The 16,442-nt window shown below is 41.5% G+C and overlaps 1 protein-coding gene across 1 annotated transcript in view; it reads left to right on the top strand.

The window, feature by feature from the left end:
• Window positions 1–5,194: 5,194 nt before the first annotated feature.
• Window positions 5,195–16,442, top strand: part of Aatf (apoptosis antagonizing transcription factor) — a 99,859-nt gene continuing 88,611 nt past the window's right edge. The window contains exons 1-5 of the mRNA XM_031350836.1: window positions 5,195–5,471; window positions 6,606–6,788; window positions 7,355–7,450; window positions 8,279–8,491; window positions 9,047–9,184. Coding sequence (XP_031206696.1) covers window positions 5,381–5,471; window positions 6,606–6,788; window positions 7,355–7,450; window positions 8,279–8,491; window positions 9,047–9,184 — 721 coding nt within the window. The 5' untranslated portion in view covers window positions 5,195–5,380. The remainder of the gene's footprint in view (window positions 5,472–6,605; window positions 6,789–7,354; window positions 7,451–8,278; window positions 8,492–9,046; window positions 9,185–16,442) is intronic.

The raw sequence follows: 16,442 nt of genomic DNA, 5'->3' as shown, positions 1-16,442 counted from the left end.
ACACACACACACACACACACACACACACACACACACACACACACACACACACATTCACATTCTCTCCACAGGATGGTCTCCAGCCAGACCTCTCAGTAAAATGACTTGAACATCACCTCTACAAAAAAAAAGTATTCTACCTTCACATGAAAGTTAAAGAAAAAGAAAAGACTATTGAACTAAAAACAGTCAACTGTTTACGTATAATGTTAAATTCAGGAGTTCAGTGTTTTACTTATATATCCTGTTTTGAAACCTCTTGTTCAAAAACAAAATGTTTTGAGCAATCAACCAAAATTGTTCCTTTTCTTTTCCTGTAGATGTTCTGACAGACTTGCAGGGCTTGCGGCTCACTGTGCTAGTATGTAAAAAGGTGTTGTTTACACGAGGCAAAGGAAAAACATGATATTCAGACAGTTGCCAAATAGAATAAATTATAGCACAAATACTGTAATGGTGCCTGGCACCAGCAACCTGAGAAAGTGTTTTAAAAAAGTGTTACAAGGTTTAAAAAAAAGAAAAACATCTTTGCTAACTTTTAGTCCTGTTAAACACTCATGAAATTGTTAATATGACTTATATAGACCCACACAGGTTTTATTTTTGTGTCTTTAAAATAAAAGTCCAAAATATTTAAATTTTATGGTCAAATATGCAGTCAACAGCTGCTACTTTTTTCTTTATATATTAAATTTCTCATATGTCTTTTATTGTTCTAATAAACCTAAGCTTGTGTGACCTCCAGTGCATATTAGACCATTCACTGTATGAAAGAAAACATGTTGAATAAATTTGTGAGTTTTTAATAAAAATAGAAAACCTGATGTTTAGATAATTGGTGTGGCATTCCATGTTTTCAGTAAGTGGAAGGAAGTCCCCACAGGGTGCTGAATGGACCCTCAGAGGCCAGTAGGAAGGAAGTCTAGATGGGAGTGATCCATTTTCACCTGGACTCTGGTTGAAGTTCTTTCCCAAAGCCAGCCAAGCATTCTTTGGCTTCCTGCTGTTATTAAATACAGATTTGCATTCTCTGGGTTTAACTGATATGGTTGAAGAGATATTTGCTGATAAGTTAATATAGAATTGGAAATAGGAATCAAATCCATGGCTTAAGAAAAAAAAAAAAACCCTGCAACTGAGTGGTCTGTGATTAGGGGAGAGAACCTACCCTACCCCCTCTCCTCCCTGCACTTGCAAAGCCAGGCTTGTGAATGTAGATACTTGTAAATACAGTTAGACCTAGTCTTTTACAGCTTCAATTCATTTTCCATAGATAATCCTCTTTCTAATTTGGTGGGTTTGAAAGATAACTGAAAATGAATATAAAATATAACTAGAAATGAGATCCTTTAATCCTTTTCACAGAACTGATATATGAAATTGTTATTTTATAGTATTTGCTACATTTGAAGTTCCCCAGAAGGAAAACTATTTTGTCTGGCATAAGATACATATTAAGTTTCTGCAGAAGATGAACAAAAAATGACCAATAGACAAATCAAGTTGCAACTGGGAGTTGCCAGTAGAGAGGGCCTGAAAATAGTTAACTCCCACCCAAACTTTCATTAGAAATGGAAGACGTGAATGTTTTCTTCTGTGAAAATAATGTGTGGGTATTTGAGTGTTTTAATATCAGGATCCCAGGGTTCCTTTACCATAGCAGCTAGACTTCAGTCTGGATTACTCCTTATTTTTTTTTTTTTTTAAGTCAAGCATTTTACATGAAATTGTGTGCAATTTCTAGCAATGTTTGCTTATTTTTGCTAAGACACAGCCAAATTTATCTTTCCTGTAGAGAAGGCTTTAGAGTAAGCTATATTTCATTGCCCTCCTATGATGGCTTATCTAACAACGACAACCAGGGAGGAATCTGGCAGTGTTCTTTCAGAAACAAAAATTGATGTGAAATACAAGGGAGGCATTGGAGACTCCTAGCCTAGCCGTGGCATACGTTTTCTTAATATGCACTAAAGGTCCCTGTGTTTCTTCTTCTAGCATCTATATACATTAAGCCAGAACTCACCCTCATTACAGCCACCACCCTGGAACCCTCCCCCTTAAAGGCATTCATTTAGCTGAGCCGATGCTCATCTCATCGGGAAGTGGCGTTTTCCTATCAAGGGTACTGAATTATTTAGCAGCTTTATTGTGCTATCGGAGTTATTTGATAAGAAACGCTTTAAGAGTTGGGCAGGGGCGTAGATTCAATTCTAACTCCGAGGTGGTGGCTCGGTCTTTTCCCTCTGCGGGTCCTTGTGAAACCCTGCGAATACCGGGACAGGAGGTAACCGATCAGCAGGGATTGGGTCGCATCCACCTCTGCTTCGCACCTCTGGCCTAGCGGACCTTTCCCACACAGAGCACCCGGGAGAGAATGACAGGAAGAAGGGAAGTGTCTTTTGGTCTTTTAAGCTCCAAAGCAGCCTCCCCACAGCAGAATTTGGCAAGCTCTTTTCTTTCCCCAAGCTATCTTAAAGCCTCCACTTCTGTGCCTCCAGGCACCTGTAGTCAAGGTTCCAGCCTCAGAGAGCTGCCATCTAAGCTGAGGGTCTCAAAACTTACCGACTGACTCAACTTATCCCCCTAGCAGCTTGTTTTGATGCAAGGCCATGTAAGAAGGCAGGCAAATTAGTGCAGACCTAGGATGTCAGGGGTCATTGGGCCTGAGGTTGATACTGTTTAGGAAGACCAGGTCTCTAAACTGTCTAAACTAGCTGTTTCTGGCCACCTGAGGGAGGTGTCTAATTTAGTCACCTCTGCCCACCCATGGCTATTCCTGTCACTTGGCAGTCCAGGCAGCAGCTAGAGGGAGGTGAACTCCAAACTCCTGTCTTTTCTCTGCAGGGCAGACCGCTCACCCCTCCCACAGCCCACCCTCCAAGTCCAACAGCACTCCACCTTGGAGTCCTTCACTTGACTTTCAAAAAACAAGAATGCAACTGGAGAAGGGGCTCCAGAGCATTTGAATGGTCTCTCCCTCGCTCCTGTGTTAACTTCCCTTAATTGCCGTCTTAAGCTCTACCATTCTTTCTTCTTCACTCCCCTCCAGGATGAAGATTCCTGGGGTAGGAAAGCCAAGAAAGCAATGTTTTGGGGAGAGGGCTGGGGAATATGTGTCAAGAGTAAAGCGCTACTGATTATTTCAAAAAAAAAAAAAAAAGGGTCCCAAGTCAGGAGCTGGCAAGACAGGAGAGGGAACATTGGTAAGCAGGCTCATAGGCTCATGGCCCCTTATACTGCTCAGCTCTGCCTCAAATAGGCCAACAGTGTCCTGTATGCATAACAGCTTCAAGGTGGTCTCTGTCTTGCTTTCTTTTCCCTTTCTTCCTTTTTCCCTTTCTTCTTACATTGAAGGGCAGGTTCCTAAGCACTCCTAGCACCTGAAATAGCAAGGGAGGAGGTTTTGGGAGAATAGAATTTACTAAATGTAGGGTAGGAGAACATTTTTGTTCTCTATGCCCAAAGCCACTGAGGAGCACATTTTTGCTATGGAGGCTCTAATACAGACAACGACTGCAATCACAGAGACTGCCTTAAAAAGACACACACACACACACACACACACAAAAACAAACAAACAAACAAACAAACAAAAAACAAACAAAAAAAAACCAAGCTCTCTAAACTACTCTGAGCCATACAGCGATGATTTTCGATGATTTTCTTTACCTGAGTCTCTGCCTAGTCTGACACTTCGCTTTCCATGTCTGAAAGGCTTTACCCTAAAACTGTTGCTGTTTTCTCTCTTGTAGGCTTAGTCATCTTCACTCAAAGGCCAGTTAGGACAGGAACACGAGACATGCCACGCTGAAGTGGAAATCTCTTAAATTTCTTAAATTCAGAAATCTACCTGACTCTGAGGGTCTCTGAATTGTGGGTTCCACGGGGGAGCTACCAGTTGCCTACATTGCTGGCTTTGGGATCCAGCTGGCCTGGAGTATACGGTACAGCCTGGGAATTTAGAACTCGAAGAGTTCCTGCTTAGCATACATAACAGGGTTCAGCCCCTAGCTCTGAATAAACAAGGTGTAGTGGCAGGCACAAGCCTGTAATCCCAGTGGAGGCAGGAGGATCAAGGAATTCAGGGTCATCTTCAACTACATAGTGTGTTGGAGGCTAGAGACCATCTCAACATACAAACAGGCACAGACACAGTGCCTACTATTCAAGTCGTTTTTTACTGGATTCTTCTGAGGCAGCTTTCCTGTTTACAGTAGATTCTAGGTCTCCACGGCAGAAGACCTCCAACAGATCAGTATAGACAAACCACTTTACACTCAAATTTGTCATTCCTTGTTGCAGTTCATGTTTCCGGCCCTTCTAGGCTGGTCACTGTGTGGAGAGAGTCTAACTTACACATCCTATATTTCATCTAGCAGTGCCTACTACATAGTGGGCAGTCAAGGGATGCTCTATGAAGGAAAACGAATGCAAAGTGATTGCATAGCTTCATGTGCCTGGGTGTAATTAAATTTATCTCATTAAGGTCTTCGTATTTTGAGTCTAACCATCTAATACTAGAACTGAGTGAAGGGTTTCTCTTCTCCATTGTTCACTAGTTTCGGGGGTCTGACTGAGTCACTCCATCTTTGGACAGAAAAGCTGTTAATATCAAGGAGTGTGTAGTAGAGTAATTCTACGCCTCCCCCAACCCCCTTATGCTTGCCCAAGCAAGAGAGTACAAGCTACAGAAACAATCTTGATTTGTGGTACAACCATCTTGATTCCTAATTATTTCTATCAATAAAGATCGCACTTCGCCGCACACTTACACACGCAGGCCTCTCAGATCCTGGTCGCTGAGATGGAAGCTGTGTGCCTGGTCCCAGGCTTCTCTACACTGAGAAAAGCCCTGCTTTGAGTCCCGAGTCTGTGCTTGCTCGAGTGTGTACCTGAGGTTTGAGAGGCTTATCCTTTACTCCGTTCACAAATCAGCCAGCCACCATGAGCCACAGCTACTTTACTCTTAATTCCTAAACCAACCTCGCACAAAGCTTGAGGCGTTATTTCGTGCTTAGGGGACCCTGGCAGCTCACAGCACAATCAACATTTCTCGCTAGAGGCGGCGGTCACGTGCTCCTGCGCGTCCCCGCGCCGCGCGTCCCCGGACTCTGGCGCACGCGCGTTAGACTGCCTGCAAGCCTTCCCTGGTTTCGGGCGCCTGCGTCTCCTCCAGCAGAGCAGCCCTGTGGTGACGCGGGGCCCCGCCCCTCGGCGCGCGCCTCCCGGAAGTTGCCTGCTAGGATTCTGAACGCTGCCTCCGTAGGTGTCCGCCTGTAGTTGCCGAGTAGAGTCGGCCCGTAGCGCCACTGTTGGGAGCGTCGGGCCGGGCCTCGGGCTGCAGGCTCACGAGCGCAGCGCCGACAGTGACTTGGTGATCATGGCGGAGCCGCAGCCCTTGGCTCTGCAGCTGGAACAGTTGTTGAATCCCAGACCTCGGGAGGCGGATCCTGAGGCCGACCCGGAGGAGGGTGAGGCCTGACTGGGGCTGAGCACGTGCAGAGCTGTGGGCCCGACTTTAAATGGGCCCAAGCGGGCCGCTGGTGCTTGGACCTGCTCTCCTTCCCTTTGCGTTGAGGAAAATTGTCTCTTGGGAGAGCTATCCCCTGGAGGGGTGGAGGGTGACGTGAGCTGTAAACGAGCCTTCTAGAGTTTGGGGGTGGGCGGGACACTAGGACTCTGGCGGGGAGTTGCTGTCGGGAGTCATTGGCAGCCGGCTGGCAGTTGTTTGCGATGCCCTTTCTGGTATTACCTTGGAAAGGAGAAAGAAGTCTGATGAGTTGCAGGTTTATTTTTTTCTTTTTTTGGTTTTCGAGACAGGGTGTCTCTGTGTAGCCCTGGCTGTCCTGGAACTCACTCTGTAGACCAGGCTGGCCTCGAACTTAGAAATCCGCCTGTCTCTGCCTCCCAAGTGCTGAGAGTTGCAGGTTTTTGTGTGTTTGAAACTGACTGCTTCTTGAAATCTTAATTCGAGAATGAAAAAAATTACCTGATGCTGCTTAACCATGCTTATTTAGGCCTTAAGCCATTTGTCCACATTCTGATGACGGACTGATTCTCCATAAACGTATTTTGAGACTGGCTGGGAGTAATTGTGCTTTAGACTTGGGTCAGGGAGGTGTGAGGAAGACAACTGGAGGAGTGTCATGAGTGTCTATAGCACTCAATGACTGTCACATATTGAGGCAGAATTAAAGGCCCTGGGCATGTAGCCGATATACTTGATGCACTGGATTTAATCTTCAGAACCTCTGAAAAAGAAACAATAAAAAACACCATGGAAAAGGAAGGAAGGAAGAATCTGACTAGAATTTATAGGATCCAAGGCTTAAGAACATGTCTCCTAGTAGATGCAGGGAGTTAGCTCTCTGTTTAGAAACAGAAGCAATAAGACAGCAGTCTCCCTAGGAACCAGAAGTAAATCCCTATTCCTGTAGGTTGGTAGAGGTGTTATAGAGGACACTTAATGAATCAAGTGCGTAGCCTAGTAGTAAGAGTCCTCACCTAGCACAGGAAGGTGGGGGTGTGGGGTTAAAATGGCTTAAGTGGGTTCCTATTAAAAGTTTTTTCTAACCTAAGATTCTGTTTTCCTCCCTCCCCAACAGCCACTAGAGCCAGAGTGATTGATAGGTTTGATGAAGGGGAAGAGGAGGAAGTAGCAGTGAGTAGCATTAGAAAATTGGCACCAGCCTCCCTCTTGGATGCCGACAAAAGGTATTCTGGCAAGACCACGTCTAGGAAAGCTTGGGAAGAAGACCACTGGGAGCAGGCTCTGCCAAGTTCATCTGGTGAGTAGACATTTCCACCCCAAACTCTTCTCTTGGCTTAGTTTTGTATGGTTAAACTGTTTTGTTTCTGGATTCTTTCTGGAAGTCTGTGTATCTCTGCTTACTTTAAGAGAGACCATTGAATTGGTACTAGGAAGGGCCTTAGAGGTCAGCATTTTACTTTAAAAAGCCCAGTTAGGCTTTTTTTGTTTGTTTGTTTGTTTGTTTTTTTGATTTTTCGAGATAGGGTTTCTCTGTGTAGCCCTGGCTGTCCTGGAACTCACTCTGTAGACCAGGCTGGCCTCGAACTCAGAAATCCACTTGTCTCTGCCTCCCAAGTGCTGGGATTAAATGCGTGTGCTACCACTGTCCAGCTCCAGTTAGGCTTTTTATCTCATTTTCTTTGACTTTGTTTCCTGTTAGCATTTTAGAGATAGTAGACATGTTGTAAGTTTGTTCTATTGAATAGAGTACAATAACATGCATGTTCTTTCATATAGGCTCCTACAGATTAACTGAAATGAAAGATGTGACCTGGGATTTTTCTCTAGGTAACTCCTTTCCCCCTTTTTTTCCTTATGATTTAGATAATGAAATATCTGATGAAGGAGGATCTGAAGGTGGGGAGTCAGAGGGTCTGGGCCTGGAGGAGATCTCAGAAGATGTTGATGAAGACTTAGAAGGTAAGGATGAGAATAATTCTTTTATCTTAAAACTAGGAGAGACTGAAGCAGGGGCATCAGGAGTTCAAGGCCAGCCTGAGCTTCATAGTATGTTCTGTACTAGCATGTGCTATACCTGAGACCCTGTCTTAAAAGAACAAACAAAAGGAAACCTAAAACTCAAAAGCTACCAAGTTCAAGTTAATGGCTCACCCTAAAATGAGCGGAAAATGTGCAATGCATAATGGGTATTGCCAGGGCTATGTGGTAAAAAAGGTTGCATGCATGTGGTGCTTTTTATATTTTGACTTTTTGTTTTTCAGGTATTGTATTGATTTCCTGTGTATTAGTTACTCATGAAACTGGCCTTTTGTCATTGTAAATGATAACATAATGCTTCTACCTTTCCTGAGAAAGAATTAGCTTATAGTTTTAAGCAGTAGTACATTTCTCAAGGTGGAAGAAGTCCCTGGATATGGATATTGAGAAGATGCCATTTATTTTAGGGAGGTCAGTGGAGCTATGTTGAGAATCTACTGATTATAACTGAGGAACTATCAATCAGGTTATGATACGTATGATTCAGTCCTTGATAGAGTTCTAGGAGCCTATCAGGCTTTGTCTATATAGTGTGTTTCAGGCTACCAGGACTCATGTTATATTTGTGTTTGTTTTTCCTTAGCATTTTAGAGTTTATAGAAGCGTAGTAAGTTTGTTCTGTTGAATAGAGCACAATAGCATGGTTGTTCTTTCATATAAGCTCCCACAGATTAACTGAAGTGAAAAATGTGGCCTACTTTTTTTCTCTAGGTAACTCCTCCCCCCTCTTTTTTTTTTCTCATCATTTAGACAACGAAATATCTGATGAAGGAGGATCTGAAGATGGGGATTCTGAGGGCCTGGAAGAGATCTCAGAAGATGTTGAGGAAGACATAGAAGGTGAGGATGAGGAAGACAGAGAAGAAGACATGAACAGTGAAGATGACGGTGCGGTAACGGCCTTCTCCAGTGTCAAAGTTTCTGAGGAAGTGGAAAAAGGAAGAGCTGTGAAGAATCAGATAGGTGTGTGTGTGCTTTTGCTACTTGCTTGCTTTTCAGAGTTTCTGTACTAGTCTGCTCTTTAGTTGTGGTGGTTCTGTTTCTCCAGTGTCCTTCCAGTTAGTCTGTGATCTGCCTCACTTAAGCAGAGGCCATAGCTGCTTAGCAGCTTCTGTGTTAGTCCTTGTGGGAGATTGAAGAGGAGAGTGTTCACTCCTGTTGTCAGGGTTTCCTCTTTCATAGTAAGTGTTTCCATCCAAGAGAGAGAATTTATTTTGTAGAATGAAGAATGTTTGTATGGTATGAAAGTCATAAAGAATGCTGCTTAAGCTGGGCAGTGGTGGCTCACGCCTTTGATCCCAGCACTTGGGAGGCAGAGGCAAGCAGATTTCTAAGTTCGAGGCCAGCCTGGTCTACAGAGTGAATTCCAGGACAGCCAGGGCTACACAGAGAAACCCTGTCTCGAAAAACCAAAAAAAGTATACTGCTTAGAAATTGGTGGTGTTGTCCTCCTTCAGTACCCAGGCCAGAAAGACTTCCTGATCCTGACACGGGCTTCTCTTTTACTTTTGTCTTCAGCATTGTGGGACCAGCTCTTGGAAGGAAGGATCAAACTACAAAAAGCTCTCTTGACTACCAATCAGTTGCCTCAACCAGATGTTTTCCCTGTCTTCAAGGACAAAGGTGGCCCAGAATTTGCCAGTGCTCTGAAAAATAGTAAGAATACTCATATCATTTTGGGGTATACTGGACTGGATGTTTAAAAAAAAAAGGTTTTTGATTTTAGTGATACTATAATATAGACTGTGTTTCAGTTCTTTAGTTACATTTGATCTTACCCAAAAAACTGAATGATCAACTATTCTTAAAATAGCAATATAACCTATTATCAGTGAAGACAGCTTTGAAGTGGATCAGGTACTTGAACCATGTTTGTTTCATGATATCACTCGCCATCTTTCCCTTGGCTTTTTGAGTTAATTTTTAAAGTTTTTATTGTTCTTTTTAGTTTTTTAAGACAGGGTTTCTCTGTGTAGCCTTGGTAGTCCTGGAGTTCAATCTATAGACTAGGCTGGCCTTGAACTCAGATATCTTCCTGCCTCCTTGACTGGAGTGCTAGGATTAAAGGTGTATGCCACCACTCTGGATGAGTTTCTTCTTAAATTATTAGGGAAAACCTTTGGAAAACCTACAGATATAGAACAAAAGGGAGCAAGATATTGAGTAATTAAACTCAGTCCTTATGCTGGTTGTACCACATAATGCTTAAAGGATGCATTCCTCTGTTAGGGAGGGTTTTAGAATAAATGGTGTATTCCTATCTTTTCTTTGGATAACAAAGAAGAGAAAGACTGACTGCAGGAGAAGAATTATTTTGAGAGAGAATTACTGAGCCATAAACTCAAAGAATTCTAGAGAGAAAAAGAATTTAGAAAAAGAATTATGTGGTTTTTAATTCCTTCACTTTACAGATGAGAAAACCAGAAATAGTGGCTTACTCATATTCATTAACAAAAGGTGTAAAGCTCTGGCTTTTCTTCCCCTAAACCAGGAGTCCCCCTCATACCATGCTGTCTCCTGTGTGTCCAGTGGCACCAGAGTACTGGGGCACAGGGAAATGTGAGCCATGTGTGACATGGCTACCATAACTTGTATGCTATGATGTTTTTATTTGCTTTTTCAAACTTAAATGCTGGATACATTGCCTGCAGTCCTGGTTATTTTGGAGGCTAAGGCAGGAGTATCATTTTAGCCTAGGATTTAAGGGCATGCTGAGTAACTCAAACAAAAAACAAAAACAAATTAAAAAGAAAACAAACATGGAACCCAAAATATAACCCTTTATAGTAGAGAGTGAAACAGTATTAAGGACATCTGGTTTGTTATTGTCTTTAAATAGAATCACTTGAAAACAATTCAGAATGCATATGTGCAACTTTGAGGACAGAAATTTCTTTTCTTTTTTAAGACATGGTCTTACTATGTAGACTTGGCTGGTCTCAGAGGTCTACTGTGTGTGTCAGGATTAAAAGGCACAAATCACCACACCTGGCATAGCATTTCTTTTGTAGGACAATATGTGGTTAGAATGACTTTCTGTGGACAGTTTTTAGTTTTGAGGCCTGTCACACTCATACTTGAAGTTTGTTTTCTGTGAACTCTGGGCAGCCTTTTCAGGATCAGAGTGTGTATTGTGAGGTCTTTAAAAGAAGAAAAGGAACCACCTGATCCCCTCTCCTGGCTTCTCCTTTTCCTCCCTAGATACGTGATAGATTTTTTAGGTTTCTGGAGTACTTCTTTGCTATATTTAGTGCCCTAGTATCCCCATTTCTGAGATGGCTTTGGATGAAACCTAAACTGCTCTAGAGCAAATGTTTTAAACATTTTATAGTAAGATCTTTTCCATTTTGTTACTCAGTAATCTTCTTATCTGAATCTTTATAAACATCCATTAAAATAATAGAACTTTTTTCTGGGTTAGCATCACATACTTTAGCATCATATTCTTTAGTCACTTGCATGTTACTTTAATTCTGCTTTGTAACACTTCTGGTCTTTCTAAGCCTTTGTACTTAACCAGTTGCCTTGTTCTAGTGAACATCAGTCACTCTTAAGTCGGATAGTCTGAACATGTGTAGGTTGTGGTAGAAGAAAGGACAGAGTGTTATTTGGTATTACATTCCAAGAGGATAGGGATCTAATAACCAGAATTTCTATGCAACTGAAGGTAGCTGGTTTTTATTTGACTCCATCTTCTTCTCTTTTGTGTTTTTTTTTTCGAGACAGGGTTTCTCTGTGTAGCCTTGGCTGTCCTGGAACTCACTCTGTAGACCAGGCTGGCCTCGAACTCAGAAATCTGCCTGCCTCTGCCTCCCAAGTGCTGGGATTAAAGGCATGCGCCACCACTGCCCGGCTGACTCCATTTTCTTATGACAATGTGACTTAATATTTTATGTACACCCCTGTCTGGATGGTTTTCAAAACAATTTCTTGGGTATATTATTCTGAGTAACTAGTTTATATAGTTCTATTATAATTAGTATGAAACAGTCTGAATTTATATCAGTTGAGTCTAATTCACTTTGCTTTTGGTTTAGTAGGTTTTTGTTTTGTTTTGTTTTGTTTCTGAGACAAAGTCTTCTGTCTGGCTCAGGTGCTGTGTAAGTCAGGCTAGTTTCAACCTGCCCTTGCCTCCAGAATTGGGATTACAGGCATGTTTAGTCAGAACAGTTACAGTTAGATTGCCCAGGTTTGTTTGTTCAGTTTTAGACAGGTCTCATGTACCTTACCATCCCCCCCATATGCATGCATGCACACACATACACACATACATGTAAGAGAGAATGAAAACATGCAAGCTGGAACAAACAAGCACAAGTACATTAGACATCCCATATATGGAAGTCAGAGAACTTTGTGGAGTTTCTTGTCTCCTTCTACCTTTGTGTAGGTTCTGAGAATAGATTTTAGCTCATTAGACTTGGAATGCAAGTACTTTTACATGCTGAGCCATCTCACTGGTCCATCCTTGAAGTATGTTTTGGGGGCTTTGGTGACCCCTTTTCGAGTTCTCCTACCTGTCTGATCGCTTCACAAGCTCTTTAAATGTATATATGATTTTTAAATTTTAAAAGAGATTTACTATGTATATAGCGTTCTGCCTGCATGTATGCCTGCAGGCCAGAAGAGATCAACAGATCCCTGTATAGATGGTTATAAGCCACCATGTGGTTACTGGGCATTGAACTCAGGACCTCTGGTAGAACAGCCAGTGCTCTTAACCTCTGAGCCATCTCCCCAGCCCTGATTTTCAATTTCTTTCTTTTTTTTGTTTTTTGTTTTGTTTTTTTTTCAAGACAGGGTTTCTCTTTGTAGCCTTGGCTGTCTTGGAACTCAATCTGTAGAGCAGGCTGGCCTCGAACTCAGAAATCCGCCTGCTTCTACCTCCCAAGTGCTGGGATTAAAGGCGTGCGCCACCACCACCTGGCTGTAATTTTTAATTTTTAAAATTGCGAGTATATGTATGCATTTGTGCACATGAGTGCAGGTACCTCTGGGGGCCAGAAGAGAACATCTGATCCCCTAACTGGAGTTACAGGCAGTTGTGAACTATCTGACTTGGGTGCTGGGAACTGAACTCCAATCCTTTGGAGTGGTAAGCACTGTTTGTTTACCTTTGAGATATCTCTCTAGCCCTTCAAGCTCTTTTCTCTGCCAATATAAACTGCAAAGAATACAGGATTCTGTTGTTAGGTTGTATGTACTCAGTATATTTTCCTTTCACTATCATTCCTGATAACTTTTTTTTAATCCCAAGTGCTGGGATTAAAGACATGTGCCACCACTGCCCGGCTCCTAATAACTTTTAAAATAGACTTAATAGCTATATTTTTAGCACTGTAGACACCTAGAACCAAGTCTTTGTACCTTCAGCACTTCAAAACCTACGTTTTAAAATTGTAACAAATATTTCCTTGCCTTTCCTAGTACTTGCACTTAGTCTCCAGGCATCTTGCTGTTGTATGTTGGCAATTATATCTCTTGAACTGTGAGGTGACTTTTGTTTTTTATTTATTCATTCATTCATTCATTCATTTATTTTGTTTTCCGTTTTTTCCAGACAGGGTTTCTCTGTATAGCCCTGGCTGTCCTGGAACTCACTCTGTAGACCAGGCTGGCCTCGAACTCAGAAATCCTCCTGCCTCTGCCTCCCAAGTGCTGGGATTAAAGGCGTGCGCCACCACCGCCCGGCTGTGAAGTAACCATAACAAAATTAAGGGATATTCTTTACACAAGCTACTTCTCTAAAGACATTAGCTTTCCCCTTTTGACTTTCATTTAACCAGTCAGTCTTAAAAGATTAGGAATTAGGCCTTTTATGTTGATGACAGTGTTGTGTAAGGAAGAAGGCAAGTTATTTAAGAAAATGCCAAATAAATTATACATACTACATTATGTACACAGCCTATATTAAAGTAGGAAGGAGAGCACAGTGAGCCCCAATTAATACCACTAGCTTAAATAGTTAACTCATGCTAATCGTACTGTATCTTTCTTTATACTGGCAACTTCTCTCGTCTGGACCACTCTGTGAAGTAAATAACGTATGTTCTCTGATTTTTTTCAGTAAGTTTTTCAGTATGCATTGCTAAAAAATAAGGTATTAATTCTTTTAAAGATGTATTCACTTTATGTGTGTTTTGCCTGCATGTATTTATGTGCACCTCATTCATGCTTGGTGCCTTTGGAGACAAGAAAAGGGTATTAGATTTCCTGGAACTGGATTTATGTACAGTTGTGAATTACTATGTGGGTGCTGGGAGTCAAACTAGGTCCTCTGTGAGAGCAACATGTGCTCTTAACTACTGATCTGCTTCTCCAGCCCTAAAAAAATGTTATTACTAGCTAGATGTGACCCATCCTTTTAATCCTAGTGGATCTCTGAGTTCCAGGTCAGCCTGGTCTCCATAGCAAGTTCCAGGATAGTCAGGCCTAATTAGTGAGACTCTGTCTCAGAAAAAAAAATCTTGTAGTCATTATTCCACATAAAAATATTAGCAAGTTAGTTAATAGTGCTAGGAAATGAACGCAGGGTCTTGTATATGCTAACAAGTTCTCTGCCACTGAGCTCTGCCTTAGCTGGGCAGTTAATTGTTAATAAGAATGGCTGATGTGGACAGTTGGGAGAATCGAGAGCTTTTCTGGAACAGGCACTCTGCTGTCTTCCCAGAGTTTGCTGTACAGCTTTAAATGAAGTGATAATAGGCAAGCTAAACTTTAACCATAGGAAGTTGACCTTTTAGTTAAATGCATGTTATTAATGTGTTTAATGAGATGCATTACAAACTGCAGTGAGCACCATGTTTCATTACAAGTCTAAAATGCAATATCATTAAAGACCTTTAATAGAAACAATGGATGACATTTTGATATTTCCCATAAGCAAAACACCCAGGAACACAGTATAATGTACATAAATGTAGAGGAAGTTCGAATTTTTTTTACTTGCCTAAGAGTGTAAAAACAAATTCTACTGTTAGTAATGTGTGTTTTCCTTGTTCCCTTCATTTTCCTGTTTCTGATTTATAGTCACCTCATTGTTCCATGGCCCTTTTCTCAAGACCCGCAATAGTTTTGACTTGATTAGATTTATTATGGTTTTGTTTTGTATTTGAGACAGGGTCTTACTTTGTAGCCCTGGCTGTCCTGCAACTTGCTGTATAGACCAGTCTGGCCTTGAACTAAAAAAAGAGAGGCTTGCCTCTGCTTCCTGGGTGCTGGAGTCCAAGGCATGAATTACCACATCCTACTGAATAGAGGAGCAGTTGGTTTGTTTTTTTTTTTAAATATCTTTTTTAAATTTTATTTTTATTAGATAGATTTATGTATATGAGTATGCAGGTGCACCCTTGTCTGTAATGCCCACAGAGGTCAGAAAAGGATGTTGGATCTTTTAGAACTAGAGTTACAGATGGTTGTGAGCCATGATATGAGTGCTAGAAACTGAACCCTGGTCCTCTGAAACAGAAACAGGTGTTATTATGGATGAACCATTGCACCAGCCTCATAGACTAACACACTTAATACTAATTTGACCTTGGCACTTAGAGAATGGCATTTTCTTGGGGCTGGACAGATGGCTCAGCAGGTACAGGTGCTTGCTTGCTATCTCACTTTCCAACCTGTGGTTAGTCCCTGGAGCTGCTAGGGTGGAGAGAACTGATTCCCTCAAGTTGTCCTGCTTTATCTGTATGCTGTAGCATATATGTACCACCTCAACAATAAATGTTAACAATTTTTAATTAAAAAATGAAGTTTTCAAATTTGAGTAAATCATGGAAAGTAATGGAATTGTATTAAACAATATTTTTATTTTTTAGAGTTTTGCTTATTATATTTTATTTTTAGCTTTTCAAGACAGAGTTTCTTTGGGTAGTTCTGGCTGTCCTAAAAGACCAGGCTGTCTTGTAGACCACACTGGCCTAGAACTCAAAGAACTGCCTAAATCTGCCACATTAAAGGCATGTGCCACCACCACCTAGTGAGTTTTGTTTATTTTTAAGTAGACAGTGCTTCAAATAGTTCAAAATATGGTAAGGAAACTGGCATGATGGTGCCTACTTTTAATCCCAGTACTCAAGAGGTAGAGGCACGCAGATGTATGAATTTCAGGCTAGCCTGGTCTACAGATCCAAGTTCCAGGACAGCCAGGGTTGTCCCTAAAAAACACCAACAACCAGACCAAACCAAAAATGATAAGGACTATACTCTGAAACTCTGTAGATTTGGTTCCTTGTTCTATAAGCAATCAGTATTGTCAATGACACAGACCCTTCTCCCCTCCCTCCCTCTTTTCTCATTTTTAAATTTAATGATAGAATTTAATAGAATGAATATGAAATCTTACATTTCAGACAAAACCTTGAAATGACTAATATCAGACTGATAGTCTTATGGAAATATTTGTCTATCATATAAACTTGACATTGAGTGCAAAGGCTTCCTTATGAGTATTATTATTGTTGTTATTATTTTATGAAATAGATTCTCATATCTCTTTTTTTTTTTTTTTTTTTTTTTTTTTTTTTTTTTTTTTGGTTTTTCGAGACAGGGTTTCTCTGTATAGCCCTGGCTGTCCTGGAACTCATTCTGTAGACCAGGCTGGCCTCGAACTCAGGAATCTGCTTGGCTCTGCCTCCCAAGTGCTGGGATTAAAGGCATGCGCCGCCGCTGCTGCCGCCACCACCACCCGGTGACTCTCATATCTCTAATTGGCCTCAAACTCATTGTCTCTATGTAGCCAAGGCTTGCTTTGAATTCCTGATACTCTTTCTGCTTCCCAAATTCTGAGATTACAGGTGCGTGCCACTAAAGCTCAGTTGGCTCCTCTATGTATATTTTTTATTTATTTATTTTTTTTGTATTTTTTTTATTAGATGTTTTCTTTATATGCCATACAATATCTCCTTTTCCA

This window comes from Mastomys coucha, unplaced genomic scaffold, assembly GCF_008632895.1.
Source record: "Mastomys coucha isolate ucsf_1 unplaced genomic scaffold, UCSF_Mcou_1 pScaffold5, whole genome shotgun sequence".
Taxonomy (NCBI): Eukaryota; Metazoa; Chordata; class Mammalia; order Rodentia; family Muridae; genus Mastomys; species Mastomys coucha.
This window is presented reverse-complemented; position numbering and strand designations above follow the sequence as displayed.